General features: G+C 36.2%; 2 protein-coding genes across 5 annotated transcripts in view; one reads left to right on the forward strand and one right to left on the reverse strand.

Annotated features, from left to right (window-relative positions):
- The window catches only part of camsap2b (calmodulin regulated spectrin-associated protein family, member 2b), an 84283-nt gene extending 82059 nt beyond the window's left edge, over window positions 1–2224 (forward strand). For all 3 annotated transcript variants that reach the window (XM_067364147.1, XM_067364148.1, XM_067364149.1), the window contains exons 17-18: window positions 385–503; window positions 747–2224. In XM_067364147.1, coding sequence (XP_067220248.1) covers window positions 385–503; window positions 747–1043 — 416 coding nt within the window. In that variant the 3' untranslated portion in view covers window positions 1044–2224. The remainder of the gene's footprint in view (window positions 1–384; window positions 504–746) is intronic.
- A 2116-nt stretch (window positions 2225–4340) lies between these two features.
- Window positions 4341–20996, reverse strand: LOC137002873 (sterile alpha motif domain-containing protein 9-like). Of its 2 annotated transcripts, none has more exons than XM_067362800.1 (2): window positions 20483–20996; window positions 4341–9570 (listed from the first exon to the last, which is right to left on the reverse strand). In XM_067362800.1, exon 2 carries the CDS (start codon window positions 9567–9569, stop codon window positions 4644–4646), a length of 4926 nt encoding a protein of 1641 aa, XP_067218901.1. In that variant the 5' UTR covers window position 9570; window positions 20483–20996; the 3' UTR covers window positions 4341–4643. The 2 variants fall into 2 exon arrangements, with proteins under 2 accessions (XP_067218901.1, XP_067218902.1); XM_067362801.1 differs by lacking the exon at window positions 20483–20996 and adding an exon at window positions 13721–13871.
- Window positions 20997–21481: the final 485 nt, after the last annotated feature.

The raw sequence follows: 21481 nt of genomic DNA on the forward strand, positions 1-21481 counted from the left end.
ATTAAATTTAAACAAAAATTTTTACTGTACTTTATCAGCTGCAAACAGATTGTATGCATTAATATGTCATTTACTCCAAAAATGAAATGGATAGTTCACCCAAAAATGAAATTCTGTCATTAATGACTCACCCTCATGTCGTTCCAAACCCGTAAGACCTTCGATCATCTTCGGAACACAAATTACGATATTTTTGATGAAATCCTTAATGACAGAATTTTCATTTTTGGGTGAACTAACCCTTTAAACACTGAACCTGGACATTTAAAATGGATGGAATTACATATATAACAGTACTGACCCTTATGTCATAACCTTGACCCTCAACAGTCTGCACACAAATGTTGATCGTTTCCTCTAATTCTTATGTCTCTTCCTCTCTAGGGCCAAAGTTATACAAGGAGCCCAGTGCTAAATCAAATAAATACATCATCCAGAACGCACTGGCTCACTGCTGCCTCGCGGGCCGCGTCAATGAGGGACAGAAGAACAAAATCCTGGAGGTGAGGGCAAAAATGTTACAATAAATGCTGTAGAAAATCAGCTTTGATCTGGAGATCAAAGAGGAGGAGCTCAATTCTATTTCAGTTTAATTTAAGTTGTGAAAAAAAGTATGCTATGTAAGAAACTTAATTTTATTTATTTATTTATTTGTCAGTTGTTCTAGAGGTCTAGATTGTCATTTAAAACCTGAATGGAAATAATAATCATTTCATATATGTAAGTATTTGTTTTATTTTTCCCAGGAAATGGAGAAAACCGAAGCCAACAACTTTCTAATTCTGTTCCGAGACACTGGCTGCCAGTTTCGCTCCCTGTACTCATATTATCCAGAGGCGGAGGAGATCAACAAGCTAGCTGGCATCGGGCCCAAGACCATCACGCCCAAAATGATCGAGAACCTTTACAAATACAGCTCGGATAAGAAACAGTTCAGCAAAATCCCCGCCAAAACCATGTCAGCTAGCGTGGATGCCATCACCATTTACAGCCACCTCTGGCAGAACAAGAAACAAAACACACCCAAAAAACTCCTCAAATAAGTTCACAGCTCACTGGCAGATTTCTGCCTATCGGACATTACAGTGCACATCCTGAATGTAATGAAAACACTTTCGCAGGCTTTGTCAGGTGGTCACTTGTGGCAAGTTTGAGACCCTCTGCTCTACAGTCTTTGCAGCACTGAAGGATGCGCTTTTACGCCCTTTTTATTTCAAATATGTTCAATTTTGTGGCCTTATGCTTGTTTTGTCGTGTCTTTTATGCAATGCTTAATGCACAGTTACTGAGTCATTACATCGTATGAAGATACACAATCTGCTTCTTTTGTGTTTGTGGAAATGCAGGTGTAAAAGAATATTAGGGACATGCTAAACTTGAAGACTAATTTTTCAGAAGGTCATGCAGTTGAAGCATTTAATGTACTGGAACCTGAGAAACAAACTCTTGCTTTATTTAATGTCTGTGTTTTTATATTTTGGGTAGGATTCGTAAATCTTGTTGCACATCTGCTTCTCCAGAGGATCGTGTGTAAAATTAGCTACAGTAAGAGTAGTTCACTCAAGACTCTTTCTGAACACACTCGTGTTGCTCTATATCTGTCATGTAAAAGTAATGACGGGGCCTTTAACTGATGAAGTTAAGGACCAAAACTAAACATTATAGCTTTAGATCCCTAGATATGTTGCTATCACTTGTGTCACGGCCCAGTGTGCCATGTATGTTTGAAACATACATTTTAGAGAGACAGATCAGTTAAGCTGACAGAGTAGTGTAAAAAAATCCATTTAAATAATAGAGAGGAAACACTGAGATATTGAATATCATATAATGAAGCTTCAAAGAGATGGTATTATTGCTAAATGATGTTAAATAAATCATTTTTAATTATGAAGTGCATTTTAAAGAGCTGGGATATTTGGGCAGGCTGTTGTCTGGTAACACATTTTGTCTTCTGGCGCAAAAGAGTCGAAAGATATTTGTTATTTTTACTAAGTGAAGTAAATCATCGTTTGAATTTATTGATTCTGTACAGATATAGTTTTACATACTAAGCATATTTTTTAAGCCATTGAATATTACTGATATTTTTCATATGAAAAAGATGTTTAACAGGTCAAAGTATGAGTCAGTCCTGGCGACGGGACGTGATAAAAGCTGTTCTGAGTGTTGTTCATTTCCACACGCTGTCTAATCTTTTTCCAGGTCATGTCCGCTGTTTGTTCGTCATACGCTTTGTCTATTTGTATTTGAATGTTAACCTTAACATAAATACAGATTTACATCCAAAACATTGACTTTTTTGACCCTTTTTTCCCTTGTGTTATGACCCAATATTGTTGTCTACTTATTACATCATCCATGATTTTGTGAGTAATTATGGGTATAGAAGGGAATCATGAAGAATTTAACTATTCTGGTATTGGTTCCTTCAAAGAAGTATAATAATTGTTAATCTAACTGTAAAGGAAGAAAATACTTAGAAATGCAATGCAAAGATTATGTCAATAAGAAAAACATTTACACAGAATTTTAAACGAACTTTTACTCTCCTTAGAGGCAACATAAATTTTTCCAATAAACAAGCTAATAAAACAATGTTAAAAACTCAATTACAATGTTAATTCATTATCATTTGTTAAAAAAAATACTAAAAATGCATATTGTGTTTATTTAAGGTGTGAAAATTCAATAACCAATAACAACAGTGATATTTATGGTAGTTCTGCATGCTTTAACCAATTCTGACTAGCAATAGCATATAGCAAATCATAGTCCATGGCTTTGACACATAAACTAAAGACCATGTTTTGTTTTTTTTTAATTAAAGGTATTAGCCCTTCAGTATTTCCTGCACAAACTTAATTTAATTATGAAATACATCAATGCCAAAAAGTAAACTGCTTTTGTCAAGCCATTTCCGAGGTAAAGTCACTCCACAATTTCCACGCAATTTCAATAGCACCCTCTAGAGGTGAGAAACTGACTTAGCAGACAGGAAATGGCCATGTTTGGTTTAACAGTAGTTGAGGAAATGGCACAAGACAGGGGGTCCATAGAAAGGTCTAGTGAAAAACTGTAAAAATGTAAAATAAATAAGATAAAATAAAGTAATTAATTAAAATTTCCAATAAAATGTGAATAAAATTGTGATTAAAATAAAACGTAGTTATCAATCTTATTAAATAGAATAAATTAGATTAAAATAAAAATAATTTTTTTTATAAAAAATAAAATATAAAAACAAATAAATACATAATACATTTAACAGTACATTATATATACAGTACATTTATATTTTTTTTTTTTCAGTGTATAAACTGGAGTGTATAAAAAGATAGAAAATTGCGCGAGGATGATCATATTTGATTGAAAACCCCTGTGCTAAGATATGTATTGCATGTTAAAACAGATAGCAGTATTTTGATGAACAAATGCAAAAATTACATTATATTATTGATATACTTTCTCAATCTAACTTACCTATATAACTTTTAGACACATTTGTGTTCATTTGTGTTGAGGATTTATAGAAGTGCTTATGTTTTGTCCATTCTGTTTTTCCTCTGGTCATTTTAGAGTTCTCACCTGGCGATGATTGACACTTTAATGATGGCGTACACACTTGAAATGGTCAACGTGGAAAGAGTGCTGACATGGATCAACAAGGTGAGATCCCTGCAGTTCACATATCAGTTTGTAAACATATTGCCTGCATGTGAATTTTAGTGAATTTCAGAATGACATTTTTTTTATTTTTTAGCTGAATTCATTAGCTAAAATGTCTTTACCTTGTACAACAGCATTATATTATGATACATTTTCCATGTTTAGTGCAGGTAGGCTTTTATCATGGAACCTCCTTGTGTTGTAGACCTTAAACCAGAATTTTACCTTGGTGAGAAAAAAAAGTACACTTCTAAAATGTACTTAAAGTGCTCTATTTTTACGCACTAATTTTGTACTTAATATACTAAAAATTGTTCTTTAGTACTTCTTAAGATAAAAACATCTAAGTGTACTCAACTGTGCTATTTTGAGACAACATGAAATACGAATTAAAATGTGCTTTTAATATACTATCTCTGTATTTCAAAAATATATTTAGTTACAACTTATAGTACATTTGAACTCATAGTGTACTACAAGTGTTAACTAAATACATTTTTAAATAGAGATAATATATTAAAAGCACATTTTAGTTCATATTTCATGATGTCTCAAAATAGCACAGTTGAGTACACTTAGATGTTCTTAATATTATCTTAAGAAGTACTAAAGTCGAGTTTTTAGTATATTAAGTACAAAATTAGTGCATGAAAATAGAGTACTTTAAGTACATTATAGAAATATACTTTTTTTCACCTGGGTAGCCACATACATATAACACCACCCAATACCAGCAGGTCAAATCAGCATACATGTTTATTTGAGGACATTTTCATTTTTCTCATTGGGTATGCAAAAATCCTATTTACATTATTATTATTTATTTTTTTTATCATAATGTGGTCAAGATTGTTAAGCAAAGTACAACAGATTAAATCGGTGATCAATTTTAGAAATTTTTGCAATAAAAAAGAAGGTTTTAGTCTTTAGATTGAGATCTAAATAACTAGAAACAGACAGTTGTCATACATTATCTATCTGTCATCTTCATACTGAATATCATAAGCAAGTGGTCCATCCATGGCAAAGCCAATGTAGAAGGAGACGTTCTCAGTGCTGTAGCCGCTTCTCACTCCACCCAGAAATGCAGGACGCAACGGGATCTTGAGATTTCCATACTCTGTGAAGACCTCACCTTGCTCAATAGTTCCACTTACTCTGAGGAGCTTGCTGTTTATTGGGGTTTCCTTAAACATTTCTCCTGTTTGCCAGAGAATGTTGCGATTCTTCACACTACTGACGGTCTCAGATCTGTCAAGGGAAACTTTTGTCACCAGCCTTTGTATTCCATCAGATTTTCCCAAGAAGAAGTGTGCAATGGTTGACCTTGTTCTGTACATATGAAAGAGATTCTTTCTTGCTGAGCTTCTGATTTTATTAATGTACATCTTAATTCCAGTACTGTTGACATTTCTGCCTGGCCATAGCAACAATATGGCAAGATAGAAAGGCTCTGGGTATGGGTGCTGTGTACCAACATCTTGCAGAATGTCTTTTAAAAGATCATTGAGGTCCTCATTGGATTTTGATAACTTTGATTTCGGCCAAATCAACTTAAGTATTATATGTGCAAGCAGATGGTTTGTTTTGTCCTTGGTACTTTTGATGGGAGAATTTTCATGTATGAATGAGTATTTTTCAGCAATCTTTTGTACTGTATCCTTATTGTGCTCCAAAAATTGGAGAAGGCCTGGGAAAGTATCTGCCCTGTTTTCCTCCAGGAACATTCGGCACTCTTCAATCTCCATGTTCAAACTCAGTGTTGGTTTCTGCTTTTGCTCTTTTTGTTTGTCCTCTACAGAGCTGCAAAATAATGAGATGTAATGTTGATAGTGTTCTGAGATCCTCTTGCGAATCTTTGCTTCTTTCATGCCATCAGATCCTTTTTCTTTCAAGTAAGTGAAGTAAATTTCCAGGAAGTCAAATGCCTCTTTCACTTGTGATTTTAAAGATGTAAGGAAAGATTCAAAGCCCTGAAGAACAGCAACAAATTCAAGATTGGATTTCTTTTTAGAAACAGGCATGTTTGAGCAGGACACCTTTCCTCTGAGAAAGCTCTGAATGTAATGATCTTTCATTGGATCACCATTCTCAAACAATGGCAGTTTTCTGATGATGTCAAAAACAGTCATGGCTGTGTCAATTTCACCCATGTAGCCAGATATATTATATGGGCTTAACTTTCTGTAAAGTTCCTGTTCATTTTCTTGGGCATCATCTGTCTTTGCCAGGCTTTGAGCTCTTCTGAAAGCTTTGGTTGCTGTGCTTGCTAACTCAAGATATTCCATCATGTCCTCAGCTGTGCATGGTTTCTTTTCTTGCTTTTTACGCTCAAGTTTGTGTTTTAATTCACTTTTTGCAACTTGTCCAACTGTATCTACGGTGTAGGAATTTTCTTTGATGGCTTTTGCACTATCTGCCCACTTTTTAGCTTCAGAAAAGTTCTTCTCTTTCAGGTACAAGTGTCTTGCTAGAGCTTGGGGAATTGTGAAGTCTTTATCAAACCTTTCCGAAGCTGCAATAAAAATCTCTTGTATTTTATTAAGACCACCTTCTCCTGAGTTTATGTCTTCTATCAGTGGTGAAAACAGAGTGTCTTTCTCATCACCACATGTCTTGCGTTGACGAGTGATCAGCATGCTTTTCATTGATTGAACAAGAACATTTTTGACTGCAAAGGTTTTGAAAAAGGCATCGCAATGCAACATGTCAAGGACAATGTCAGCTCTAGAGCAGTTATGGTTCTCCTCTAGTTGTTTGACACATGCTGTTGCAAGATGCTGATGAACAAAGCGAATTGCTTTGAATCCCCCATATTCTTCTGCCCCAAATTCAATCAGCAAACAGGAATAAGGCTCCATTTTCTCCAACACGGATTCTCTTCCCCAAAATGCATTTTTGATGCCCAGAAAATCTTCACATAAAGATCTTGAGACGGCTGGTTCAGCCACATATGAATTTAGCATAGCCAATATGCAGAAGAGCTGTCCTTGTTTGGTGTCAACTCTGAAATCTTTCAGTATGTTAGTTGCAACATTTTCAACATACACTGGGTCGAAATTAGTTTTCATGATCATAAAACTGTAGAAGTTTTCAGTTGTGAATGACTTTATTTCTTGGAGTTCCTTAAGCTTCATTTCAAAAGCACATTTTTCCTTGTCAGATAGTTCTGCTGTAATGAACTCACTCTGATCAACACTTTTGTTGTGTCTGTCTTTTGGAGTTTTTGTTCGTATGCAGTTTAAGATGACTACACTTGCCCCCGTTTCTCCTGTGATTGCCCTCAATGAGTGCTTGAGTACTTGTGTGTTTTCTGTTTCCTCTGAGTCTTCCACTAATAGCAGGACTGGTGTTTTTAATGAATGCTCACTTTTTCCACACTTTATCAGATGAGCAACATGTTGGGCTACTTCTTCCTTTGAAACAATGTTGTCTTTCAACACTGCACATCTGAATTCTTTTCGCAGATTCCACATCACATGCATGGCCATGGTGGTGCCACCACATCCTGGGTGATGAAAAAGATTTACCATGACACAAGCACTTTTGGGATCTTTGGTCTGAGATCTGATACTGTTCTCTAGTTTGGAATGTTTGTCGCGCTTTATGAATGGCTTTGCTGCAGGTTGCTCTGAGAAATAGAAGTTCCACCATTTCACTTTGCCTCCTCTATAGAACTCAGATTCAGTTTTATTTTTGAACTCTTCAAATTCTGCAGAGCTCTCATCATATTCATTTTCACATTCATTTTCACACAGGATATCGAGTGACGTCATCAGGTCCTCATCTTTATTTTGGAGAATCACTGAACTTCCTTCACCAGATGGAAGAAGTCTCTGAGCATTTTGCTTGTTCTGTCCCAGTTTCAGTATTGTCCCATTGATTTCACTGAGCTCTAAGTCATATATACTCCTCTGACTGATGTCATGTTCACATCTGGTTTGAATGAAATCCCTCCATTTTTGAAAGGAAGCATCTGAAGTACAGACACTTAATGTGTTTTCTGTACCCACAAGGTTTTTATAAAATGACATAAATGTGTCAAAAATTGGATCATTCATGGCCTCAACAGTGGAGAGTAGGAGGAATATGACTAAGAATCGTCCTCTTGGAAGAGTGTCTGGGTTGCAGAGGAATGAGATCATGTCCTGTACTTCTCCTGCTTTATGTTTTAACCATTCACTTGATCTGAGTGGTCTGTCAGGTTCTGTGTTCAGGTCTTCTCTGCCATTACAAAATACCCAACTTGTTTGTTTGTACAAGTTGAGATTTTTCACAATTGTTCCTGGATCTCCATGGAACTGGCTTGGTTTGTGAAGATTTGCAATTCGAACATCTCTGTAGTTGTGGCAGGACCCATGCACTACAGAGTTTGCATCAAAATCCAACACACAGAACAGTTTCAATGTTGTCATGAACTGAAGATGCTGGAGTTGATCAGGGTGGCTTTTGTTTGTTACAATAATGTAGTATTCATAATGATCCAGTCTGCTTCCTCCACATGTCAGCAGATTCTTCAGCTTTTCCCCCTGGTTTGATGTTTTTTTGCTTTCAGGCTTCTTTTCTGCCTCCTTCCTCCTGTCGTCCAGAACATTTTTTTGGTCGTTTATTCGGGTCAGTTCACCTTGTATGTCTTTTGGGTTACCAATTTTATAGATATCTCTTGTTGCAGCCCCATCTCTGATGAAGAGTGATTTTCCTTTGCTCTTTTTCCATTGATTATCCTCATCCAGAGTCTGGATATCAAACAGCTTACTCTGAACTATGCTGTGGGATGGAACAACATCCACCTCTATGACATATTTGCCAGATAGAGTGCCGTCTGGGCAGAGCACTTCTACAAAGCGTGGCTGCCTGATGCATGCCTTTGCTTCATCTGTGTGTTCTTCAAAGTATGGTTTAATGCCCTGATTAAAGTGATCAATGATCGTGTCCTTCTTGTCAACAGTGACCCCAATAATCTCAGCATGAGCGTATTGAGAATCTTTGGAGTCTGCTACACCAAAGTGGATGGTTCCATTTGTGCGGCTATTCATACAACCAGCAGCAAACCTGAACACCTCTTTATTGAACTTCTTCTTTATCACATTCATATCATCAGTTCTGCCCATGAACTTGTACTCATGAACTGGATCAATCAGATTACCTGGTCCAGTCTCTGGTGGTAAAGTGTAGTTTTGAATGTATCTGTGAGAAGCAGAGTTCTGATCAAATGGATAGAGAGTACATGAGTGTTGTAAGGATCCAGACTTTCTCATCTGCTTTTCCTTTTCAGCTACTTCATCAGCATTCATGTATAATGTTTTAGGGTCAGTTGACTCTGTTGGTTCAGTTTCTTTGGAAGATGTACAACTTGAAGTTCCTGAAAGTAGAGTAGTTTTGTTTTCTGAAGAGGACACCCTTACAGGTTCACTTGGTTGTGAATATTCTATTGGAGTGCTTCTTTGAGAGATGTCATCCATTGAATCTTTTCCCATAGAATTAGTCCTTCTAACTTCAGTTTTTTCTTTTTTGTGTAATTTTCTCTTTGATTTTTTAGCATTTTTGGATATTTGTGTTTCATCTGTTGAAATGCTGTCTTTGTTTTCCACAGTAGTGTCTGGTCTTGCTTCTGTGTGTTGTGTGTTGGAATGGTCAGAAGAATACGATCCTTGTTCTTTCATTTTTACCTTCTCTAACCGGGTGATAATCTTAACAGCTGGACCATGCTTAATACCAAGATCCAGCAGATGTTTGAGCTCGTAACAGACTAGTTCTTCCCCTGATACTTCTTCCTCGTACAGCTTATCTGCATGTATTTTATTCACTTGTATCACTTCAGTCAGCCAGTAGTAAACTTGCTCTCTCGTCCACTCCTCCACTCGAAGAGGAAGTTCTATCTGTTGACTCATTGTAGCCATACTATAACAAATAAGAAACAAATTAAAAACGCAGTAAACAACAGTCAAATGCACAGACCAGTGTACAGTATATGAAACAAGAGCATTTGAACGTTTACCATTCTTAAACTGTATGCATGTACATTAATCAATGTTTTGTTTATATGTAAATGAAAGCATACATTAAATGTTTATCGTATTCGTCTCTGCAGAGGACATGGCTTGATTCATATTGATCACTTTTACAATGGAGGGACAAAAATCTAGGTTTCAGATGAAGAAAGATTTATGAGGTTGGAACTAAGATTTATGAGGTTGACTACTAGTCACCTAGTAGTCACGATATACTAGACTACATCATGTAGTGCAGGGCTATTCAACTGGCGGCCCCGAAGCAACCTTCAAGTGGCCCAGCCTGTGGTCCCACCAAAAACGTGCGCTGCATTTATAGTTAATTCATACCACTACTATCAATATGACTTTCTCAACAGTGAAACGTAAAATTGTCAATGAAATCCAGTGAAGGAGGGATAGGCGGAATTGCGCTGAACGACACACAACAGCGCGCGCGTGTCCTCAGTTGTCCTCGCGCCTGAATAGTCAAATACACGTGCACACAGATGTCTAAATATCCATCGTATGGAGTATCTCACATGGATACAGTCGGTTATGGTTTAAGTGGACATAAACAGGTGGGTAATAACTAGATATGCGTCAGTTACGTCCATGCATTCAGCAGCCCAATTAAATACCTGTCTGTCATTAATGTTAATCAAACAACAGAAAATGCTAAATAAATGTAGGCTATATGTTAAATAAACCTACTGTATCTGGGGAAAAAAAAAGAGATTATATTGAATTTACTACTGTTTTTGTAATTTGCTTTTTTGCTCTTTTATATAGCCTAACACAATAAATTTCTCATATTAGCCCATGCTCATATTGTCCACCTCTTGCCCACCTGTACATACCAGCTGATATACAATGTAGTCTTGATTTGGGTGAACAATCTGCATTTAAAAGTTTGAAAGGGTTTTAAATCTTTAAATCAAGTAAAATGATTCAAAATAAAGTAATTTAAGTATAACAAAGTCAACTTTAATCATATAAAATGTAATTTACCAACATCAAAATTGTGGCCAGTGAAAATGCTGAGTGGCTAGCAACTTTGGTAAACCATGAGCCACTGTGGCTGGTGAGCAAAAAAGTTAATGTCAAGCCCTGATTTCATCTTACAACCGGAGCTGTGCAAACCGATCAAAGTTAAAAGAGAAATAATGAATAGACCTTATGTTTTTCAATAAATTTGTGTTGGTTTTAAAATTTGTCGTTACGAGCTGCTTCGCCGCTGAAATGACTGGCCCATGCTAACCTTCTTGGTTTGAAAATCTGGCCCAACTGAATTTGTAATTGAATAGCCCTGATGTAGTGTATTGCATGCACTCTTAAATGCGGGAGAATCCCCTAAATTATCATTACATGTGTGTACGGAACATGGCTCACTCTCGAAAATGCGATGATTGACAGTTTGGAAACTTGTTGTTTAAGTCTCATAAAGCGAACTGGTTTATGAAGTTATTAATAAGTGAGCAGACATGAATCGCAATGTATTGGTCTTATTTTCAGCATAAAGCATTTGGATTTATTTTGGTTTATTATGGGCTTATTCGGTTGTCTGACGTCACGCTGCATCGCTTCCGGGTCCAAATACCACAAGAAAACAACAAATGGTGCTAATATAGAGAATACGAACCGACGTCACGCCTCGTTGCATGCCGGGGCGGCGCCGCCATGTTGACAGGATCGCCCTCTATTACTCGTACTGAAATTAATACGGATTCTTGCTTACCTTTTGTTTTTGTTTCTGCCGTTAAGTGGAACGTTAACATTTTTAATGGTATCGTCGTTTGCAGGGAATAGAAGCTATTTAATTGCGTCGCATGATCATTTTATTACATTTTTTTTTTCACTGAAGTTTTGTATAATTTCGTTTACAACGTTGATCTGTTTACCGTGTCGCACGCTGGACGCTCACCACTGCCTCAGCCATCGTATGAATATCCTAATAAATCTATGTGATCAACACACTGAGAAAAGTCGATTCATTCATTTGTTGGAAACATTTAAATGGTGCTTAAACGAGCATATTGAGTAGGCCTACAACTGTTGTCATTGTAATCCCCCTTTTCCACGATCACAGATGAGGAGAATCAGAGATTATGGGTCAAATTCAGCGGACAGACGGACACGAACACAATGTATTTTTATATTTATTTTAACAAATGACAACCACACTAAGCAATTTCATACCTTTATAAAACCATTATGAAGAAAATGTATGAAATGCTTGCATTTTTAAGTGATACTGAAAGTTTATATTTTGGTCTCATCCGTTTTTCTGCATGTGCTTTATCTGTAAATAGAATTTGGTCTCTAATAAGTGCATTAAGCCTTTTCTTGAGATGACACGAGAGGAAACCGTTTTTATAAACGTGTTGCGTTCATATTTTGGGCTTGTGGCGACCAGGGCGGGCGAGAGCCGTGAGGGAACGGCGCGAGGCCGGTGGCGCGAATGTTAATGAGCATCACCTGGGAGGCGCACCGGCCTTGAGTCCCTCACGGAGGAGCTCCGGGAGCATAAAAGGAGGAGCAACTACAGTGAAGGACGGGAGAGGACCAGGCCTCTCGCCCGCCCTGCTCGCCACAGGGCTCATTTGCGTATCTCCACGCAGTATGCTTTAATACATATGTACAGAATTGTTTGTTTGTCACATGAAGCGTTTTTCTTGTTAAGCATTTGAATGTCCCCGTCAAGTTCTGCTTATTCACGAGCGCAGTGAGAGTCAGACTTGCAAAGGTAATATTAATTATTAAACCAAACGAAATCAAAACGTTCAAAAACACTTAGCAATGCCATTCTTTTATTGAGTGATAAGCAGTGGGTTTAATCAGTGCCATTAATAATAGATTTGCCATCCGGCGTCTTCTCGTCATCTCCTCGACCTGCTTTCCCTTGGTGTTTTTACACGTAGAAAAGGCGAAAAAAAAATTTTCACTGTCTTGTTTTCTCTCAGAATGATGATCTGAGTTACTATCACAATTATCGATGCAGCATTAATGACATACAATGGTGACATTTTTCACAATCATGACAGAAAACAAAGGCTGCGCGATCCTGTCAAGATGGCGAATAAACAAGGAAGTTACCCAGAACTCAATGCGGCGTGACGTCAGATTCGTATTCTCTATACGCACACAATGTGGTGTAATACTTCCAAAAAATTATAATCATAACCTTTATCTCCATACCAAAAGTTCCAGCTGGCCAGACAGTGATTAACGTTTTATAAATCGTTAAAATATTAATGACTGTGACGCTGTGAGCATTAAGACTGTTTTGTAGACTGTAAGTATTTTAAATTTTTAAATTTAAAATGTTAAATGTTTATTATGAGATGATATGGCATTCTCAAGTGAAACGAGTCGAGGCTTGGACTTAGTAACGGCGATCCTTGCATCACGACTTAATTTTACAAGCTGATTTTACAAGCAAGATCTGGCAACTCGAATGAGTCAAGCTCGTGCTTTTCCTGTGATTTCCTGTGATACCGCGCATACAAAAGGGAGACTGGGAGACATCACTCCCCTCCCAACGTTGTTTTGCGCTGTATTTTGGCCTTCAGAAAACGGCGCTCGGTTTCGGGTAAAAAAAGTATGAGCCTTCAAGTTTCCCAAGACGACACATAATGATACAGAACCTACAAGACTGGTGGAGCTGCTTTTCCATCGGGCCAAGCTGTTTGTTTAACCGTTCCATTCCGTGCCGAGCCGTTTCGTTTTACACTGTGGTGCTGCGATAACGGAGCTTTTTGCAAAGTAATACAAACGAGTCAGTTGTTGCCTTGGTAACGCAAGAGTTTACAGACGACACGAGAAGTAATGGCGACTGCGCTATGAAGGATGACCAAATTTTTTTTGTATCTTGTATTCTTGTATCTTGTAACTGTATCACTCATTTGTGTTCACATCATTCAAATAGCGCCTTTAGCAAGATACGGATAAACTGGCAGCCAGGTAACAGACAAGTGATCGATCCTGTGTGGAAATATCACTACCATAATCACTACACGCATTCTAGCGGTAGTCAGTGTACGCAGGGAAATTTCTCTTACCCCTTCGTTCGAAGTGTGGTCCCGAAAAATCTTCGTTTGAAGGGCTATCTGGCCCTTCGCCTTACCCCTACCACTCCAGCCAAAAGAGTATCGAGACACCTCTAGCCCTCCACGTGAACGCGCAAAACGAAGGGGTAACGTTAGGTAAAAGGGGAGGGGTAAAAATGGGATTGGGCCTTAAAGTTTTTTTTATTTTTATTTTTTATTATTATTATTTTTTAAACTTTTAGAAATATCAGTATTCAACTTTTTTTGTTTTTAAACATCAAAACATTATTTATGCATCTGTACAGTAAGGTTAAATGCATTAATATCTCCAGCTCTAAGCTGCATTTTACAATCTGTGTAAATACATCGGGCACTTCAGATGCAGCTTCGGTGTTTCCTCTGCATTGCAAAGATAAATTTTGTTGATGATTTCAATCCATTCAGTCCAAAGAATCGCATGAACAAGAGACGATCTGTAAAGGTGTAAATTGCGAGAAAATGATTTGCAGCATTTTGCTGTTATAAGTGCAATTCATGTATTGCAGCTTTGTATTCTCTGTATTCTGACTTCCATTTTTCCTCACTTACACTTTTGGCACGTTTTTTTTTTTTTTCCCACCGAAATACGGCCAAAAGTATTGCAAGCCTGTGAACAGTGATTTGGCAGCGAAAACAGCAGTTTAAAGAACTGCGAAACGGATAAAAAAAAGCTGTTGAAAATGTCTAAATCACTTATTGTGTACGTAAAACAAAAATGTCCCAGAATAACCCAGTACTGTTCCGTCTTTCTTTTAGCTGCGCTTACAGTTTTGGCACGGTTGTCACTCACTGAGTTTTGCAAGCGTGAAGAGCAAGGCGAGTCCTCCTTCTTGTAGACAATCAAATGAGCTTGTCGCGGACTCTTGATTTACTCTTAACTGATTTAATAAACTGATTCTGATTCTTATCCAGACGCCAAAACATTTATTTTCTTTTAATTCAGCATCGCTGCCGGAATTGTACTTTTAGGGACATATATATATATATCACTGATACCAATGTCTATGAAATTTATTTTTTTTTCCTCTCAATTTTAGCCATTAAGTTTTAATGTATAATTGATATACAGTATAATTGAAAATACAGTATAAATGAAAGCTGTCAATTTTAATAATTATTAGACTTTAAAAACTATAACAGCTTTTAATTTAAGTGAACTTAAAACAATCTTCACATAAGCCCAATATAATAAATGTCACATTTACCTGTGCCGTTCAGTATATCAGGACCCAGTCAGACTGGTTCAGGGGCCGTATTCACAAAAACATTTTATCTTACCGCTAAGAGTTCTCCTAAATAACAGTAAAAGTTCTTAGCTAAGAGTTTTATCTTAAAACCTATTCACAAAGCTGCCAAAATCAACTTTTAGTAAGGAACAGAGAGAAGGTTAACACTTTATAATAATGTTCAGTTATAAGTCACTTATAAATTATTAATGATGAACGATCATTTGCAAAACATGACTATATGTTCATAAATTATTAATAAGTGATATACTAACATTTTATGAATGTTTTATTAATTATTTTATCAAGTAATTTATAATTTATTATGATGAACAAATCATTTACAAAACATGACAATATATGTTCATAAATGAATAATAAGTGTTATGCTCATAGGCGTAATTTGTGGGTGGGACACGTCCCCACCACTTTTCACCAGGGGCGATGTTGTCCCTACAACTTTTTGAAACATCTTGCAGCATATGGAAGGCCAAAAAGGCCAAAAACACGTGAATTTTAACACGTCAACAACACGTTAAATATTAAGTGTATTTCACGCGTAGTTAACACATATTTTACACGTTAAATACATGCATTTGACGTGTATTTGACGTGTGAAATACGCGTTAAAAATCTGTTTGAATGGGTCAGTGTCATTGGCTGCTGAAAACCTGGGTCAAACCATTTCTGTGAGCTTAAGAAGGTGTACCATTCATTTACTATAATGCCACCATTTAACATGCTAGATCAGCTTCCTCAGCCCTTTTATTTGTTCATTTTTGTATAATCTATTTTGTGACTCTCTCTCATCATCTCAGCAGAGATGTACATTTCATTCGGATTAGGCCTACATAATCAGAGAGTAGCCTATTTCTTTTCACTTTCTTTTCACCCACTCCATGTCTCCCGATAGGCCTATTGCGCATCTTATCTTAGTCATGCAGTTTTTTCAATCAAATATTAAAAAAATTACATAATAATAGGCCTATTTAAACATAAAGAACACGTATTTGGTTTCATTTTTTAATGGCTGAATGCTAATTTTGGTTAATTTTCATGGCCGACACACATTAACCGACCATTAACTGTTAACTGATAAGATTTGAATGTTAAATAAGGATTAAATAAAAATAAAATTGACAAGTGTAGTCACAAACAATACAAACATTTCTCATCTTTTTTTCTTTTTTTTTTTTTTTCTCGCTTGCGCAAACAGCAGAACAACAAAACATGAGTATTCACACATTGTCAACTGATCACGGATAACTCCAGGGTGAAAGTTAAAGAATTACTTTACTAAGGAGGCACCGGTGCGATCACTTCAAATAACTTAAAATACTCCATACAGATAAGAGTACATCATAAAACCGTATAAAAAAATCTGAAATATCTAGTATTTGTGTAGGCCTATACTCACAATAACAACAAAATGTTGTACTTTTGTAAAATAAAGCAATCAGGATGTGCTTTCTGACGTCTGTCACCATGTGAACTTGAGTGTACCATATAATGAACCGAAACTAAGCGTATATTTGCCCCACACACTTAAAAAAATATAGCCTATTGAAAGCTTGAAATTTCTAATCTTAAAGAACCAATTCAAAACGAAAACAGATACTCCCTGATGTAGTTCTTTTGAGAGTTGCATTTCTCTCCAAAGGCGTGTCCTCCACTATAGTGGAACAATTTAACACAATTAGTGGTTTAGAACATTTAATAATTATTGCACAGACCACAACTGGCCAACAGATAAGTCTAAGAATAAATGATGCTCGATACGACTCGACTCATGATCTGCTCTTGCTCACGACATGAAAGTTATACTGTATACGTGTTGGTAACCATTAAAAAATTAAACCAAATACGTTTTCTTTATGTTTAAATAGGCCTATTATAATGTCATTTTTTTAATATTTGATTGTGAAAAATGAACTGCATGACTAAGATAAGATGCGCAATATATCGGGAGACATGGATTGGGTAAATTCAGTTTTTGGAAGTGAAAAATAATTCATTGTAAAATTTACAGTGAAAAACCATAAATTGACATTCCCACAATTCCCTGCGTGACACTTCACATTTGATATATTTTCGTTGAAATAACTCTGTTTCTTCTTAGTTTTTCTCATTTTTTTCTAATCAGTATGTACATTAGGGTTTTATGTTACATCTAATGTTGTTAAATTAATGTTTATTGCATTTTTTAAATTTTATGCATGTTACCATGATGGTGTTTAGTGTGTGTGTGAATGACACTGTGTGCACCTTCTATATGTTAGTGTTGTCCTCAGCTTGTGGAAAATCTGCTTGTGATGAACTTTGATTCATCATGTGACTCTTATCACCACTGTGTTTGGTGACTGAACAAAACTGTGCAGCAGGTCTATCATCTCTAGTCACACACTTCAGCTATAGCCTATGTGTACCACCCCAACACACAACAGAGAAAAAACTTTGCAGGTCATATGGCTGAGAGAGAGCATACTCACATTCAGTGAGCTTATAATGCTGCATTTTATTGTCAGTAAAGGTAAGGGTGTTTCTAAAAAACATGGCAAAAGTGGAAAAATTAAATCTATTTTTTCATAAAACGGCAATTTAAATATATTATTTCTATAGATTATACAAAAATGACCAAATCAAAGGGCTGAATAAGCTGATCTAGCATGTTAAATGGTGGCATCCTAGTAAATGAATGGTAGACCCCCTTAAGCTCACAGAAATGATTTGACCCAAGTTTTCAGCAGCCAATGACACTGAACCGTTCAAACAGATTTTTAATGCGTATTTCACGCGTGATTTTTTTTCAGCCATATTTAACACGTGAAATACTCGTTAAATATGTGTGAAATACACGTATTTAACATGTTGTTGACATGTTAAAATTTACGTGTTTTTGGCCCTTTTGGCCTTCCATAGTGGCATGGCCATACCAATACACATGAAACATCTCAAATTGATTAGCAAAGCATTCATTTCATTCGTTTGTTAAATAAGAGATGATCTGGCACTGGAATGTGTTGTTTTTTAAATCATGCTGAGCGTTCGTTTATGTTGCCACTGTTATCAGTGGCATGCGACTGTGCTCTCTTGGTGCTTGTGCACAGTCCACGCAGAATAGCTTTATCACTGAATGCAGGTTTTAATGACGTAGGGGTCGGTGAACGTAAAAAACGGTGTGTACTGATGTTAATTCATGTTTATTACTAGTAGGAAGAGATGATCGGTTCATGTGCCGCTTGAACTGAAACGCAGTGATCACACACACACATGTCCTACCCACTTTTTAAAACAAAGTTACGCCACTGGTTATGCTAACAATTTACAAATGTGTTGTAAGTTATCTTTAAAAAAGTTTAAATCATGAAATAAATCAGATCATTAGTAGATGGCTTATAAGTTATTAGATACATTAGTTATCACTTATAAATCATTATCATTATGACAAAATTGTTTTAGTATCATTATCAAAATAAACAATAGTCAATCATGAATAAATGATGAACAAACCAGTAGTAGATGATCAGTATATGATTTATTGATGAAGTTGTAAGCTAGTCAGTGTTCAAAAGAACAAACTTGCAGGTATGCTAAAGCACTATTTTTAAGAAGAGTAATTTATTTGTTTTGAAGTGGATGAACATTTATAAATGCCTTACAGTCAGGTGATTCCAGTGGATTATATTAAATCCTTTCACTCATCAGCACAGACTTGTGTTCTGTGTGGAGTGTGTGGGATCTAGTGATAAAGTGAAACTCTGAACCGGTTTTACCTTCCACTGAAGCTCACATCAGGTGCACAGAGTTAAACACTCCATGTGTGTCAGACAAGACAGCTGTCTATACCCTCACCAGTCAGCACTTACACTGCAGTACACACTACAAAGTATCCAACACCTGTTATAGATGTGTAAACGCATGAATAAATAATTTACAAAGCTTTCTGTATGTGACCGCGTTGAGCATGCTGAGGAGAGTTGAAAAATCACAGACAGAACGTTTTTCTCATGCTGTTCTCTTATTCCATCCAGCGCCATCTGGGCCCAGAATAAACTCTCCAAATCTCAGCAGTTCCAGTTCTCCCTTGTCTTCTATTACACAATGTAGATCATGCAATAGCCAGAATTAGGCCGGTTACACCTGCACCATTTAGATGCAGAACTCTAGATGCAGTATTTTTTTTATTGAATAATCAGAATAATGAAAATGTCATGTAAACTGAAGTGAAGACTTTTTTAATGTCATGTAAACATCTTACTGCCATTAAGACCTTACTCTGATTATTAGAAATAATTGCATTATTAGTGCACATAAACGTGGTGGAAAATGTTGTCAATGTTAGGTGTCTACTTTTGATCTTCTGATGTTGTGGTTTTATAGCTAGTTTCCGCTTGCTGCTTCCTCTCTCTCTCTCTCTCTCTCTCTCTCTCCGAAAAATCTTTCACCCCGAGAGCTCTAAAGGTTCTGCTTCTTAAAATCACTAATGACGCACACTATCTCTACATTTACGCACCTGTTGCTTCTACTTGCGTTAGCATACATGTTGCTTCTACGTGTGTTGTTACATTACTTGCATCGATTGCTCTATTTACCTGCGTCAACACATTTCTTGTTTGCATTAATAGCATTAGCAATACACACATTGTACATGTTACCAGATTTCTATCTTTCTAGAAATGTAATTTCTGTCATTCCTGAACGTATTTATATTTGGGAGGTACACACAATGCTCTTGTCCCCCAGAAACCTTATGAAAACGTCATGGCTACGAGAGAATCTCTAAGATCCTTGATTGCTTGCTTTTTGTTTAGTATGTAAGTGCTAGGCAAGCAGACAAGTCTTGGCTCCTGTTCTTCGCCTCTGACAGCAAAACAGGAAACAGATCTTGCAAATTGCATTGTCTGAAAAGGGACCTTACCCCTTTAGTAAGATACAGGAAAAATAAAATAGAGATAGAAAAATAGAACATTTCCACATATCTTTTCTTATAATTTAGATCTTTATCTAATTGTTTGGAAGAGAACACTACATTTCTCGACAAATGACATTAAGTAATACATGATGTCATGAAAAATAAATGACATCTACAGAGTCCTCATTTACTTTGGTCCTACAGAACAATTTGATCTTTACATGAAAATCAAGTATATTCAAACACTTTCTTAGAATTTCTACATGTATCAATATCATGGCTACACTCTCAGAAAAAAAAGGTACAAAAGCGGTCTCTGAGGTGGTACAGATAGGCATTTACTCCTAAAGGCCCCAGTGACCGCTTTTTTTTCTTTTTTTTCAGGCTTTGTACTAAGCCTTTTACTGAAGGCTTTTTGTTGTTGTTGTTGCATTGTTTCTCTGGTTTATTTACATTTGACAAGTATTTAAATAACTGATAAATAAACTACATTTAAATAAAATTTATAGAAAGTAGTTAAAATATAACATAGCTACTAAATCATTAGTACATCATTCTACTGCTTGAGAAATCAGTGAAAATTTCAGCAGTACTTACCCTGTAAATCATCTTTTTGAGTTAATGCCAGACTGGGTGTTGCTTTCCGTTTGTTCTTACTAGGCATGCAAATACAGTCACAGTGAAGCTGTTGAGGAACACTTCTGTGTTAACATGTGAAATGCCTAAAAACTGCATTCAAAAGTCCAAAGAACATTTTTTTTTGTCCGCCTTTATCTGACCACACCTAAACCACAGCAAACTCAAACACCCACATAAAATATATTCAGCCAAACACAAATATCAGAAAGTCGAAACTGTATACACTAAAGATGAAATGCTAAGTTGGAGAGATGCTAGGTTTGCTTATACAGATCAAATAAAAAGAAGATATCAGATTTCTGTAGAGATTTCAAATTCCTTGCATTCTTTTTTCTTGCAATAGCTGCAAGGTAATCTGGTTAATTCACATTAATTCACACTATGTAATATATAATATAAGTAATTTGATTAGGTAATTTTGTGTGAGTGTCCCTTAACTAACTCGTGTCTAATTATGATGCATTTTAGCAATCTTTCTCTCATGGCAACCATTCTGCATATGTAATCCACAGGGGCGGTACAGGAAAGAAGACTAAAGCACGTCCTGCTCTTCATCGCCCCCTGGTGGACAATCACCTGAAGGATACCATAGACGGCTGCGCACTGCTGCACTTCTACTGTCCTGATGCTGTGCCTCTGGAAGGTACTGCTGCTAGAAACTCTGTAATGTGAGAAATAATCGATCTGTTTCTCCTAACAATTTTCAACCTTCTCACACTATATTGTGAATTGTGTGTGTATATATATATATATATATATATATATATATATATATATATATATATATATATATATATATATATATATATATATAAAATATGTTAAACACAGCAAAAACTATTTTCAACATTGATAATAATAATAATAATAAAAATAAATGTTTCTTAATCAACAAAATAGCATATTAGAATGATTTCTGAATGAGAGGGGTATATTTATAGAGTGGCATTAGAGCCT

This window comes from Chanodichthys erythropterus, chromosome 16, assembly GCF_024489055.1.
Source record: "Chanodichthys erythropterus isolate Z2021 chromosome 16, ASM2448905v1, whole genome shotgun sequence".
Classification (NCBI taxonomy): Eukaryota; Metazoa; Chordata; class Actinopteri; order Cypriniformes; family Xenocyprididae; genus Chanodichthys; species Chanodichthys erythropterus.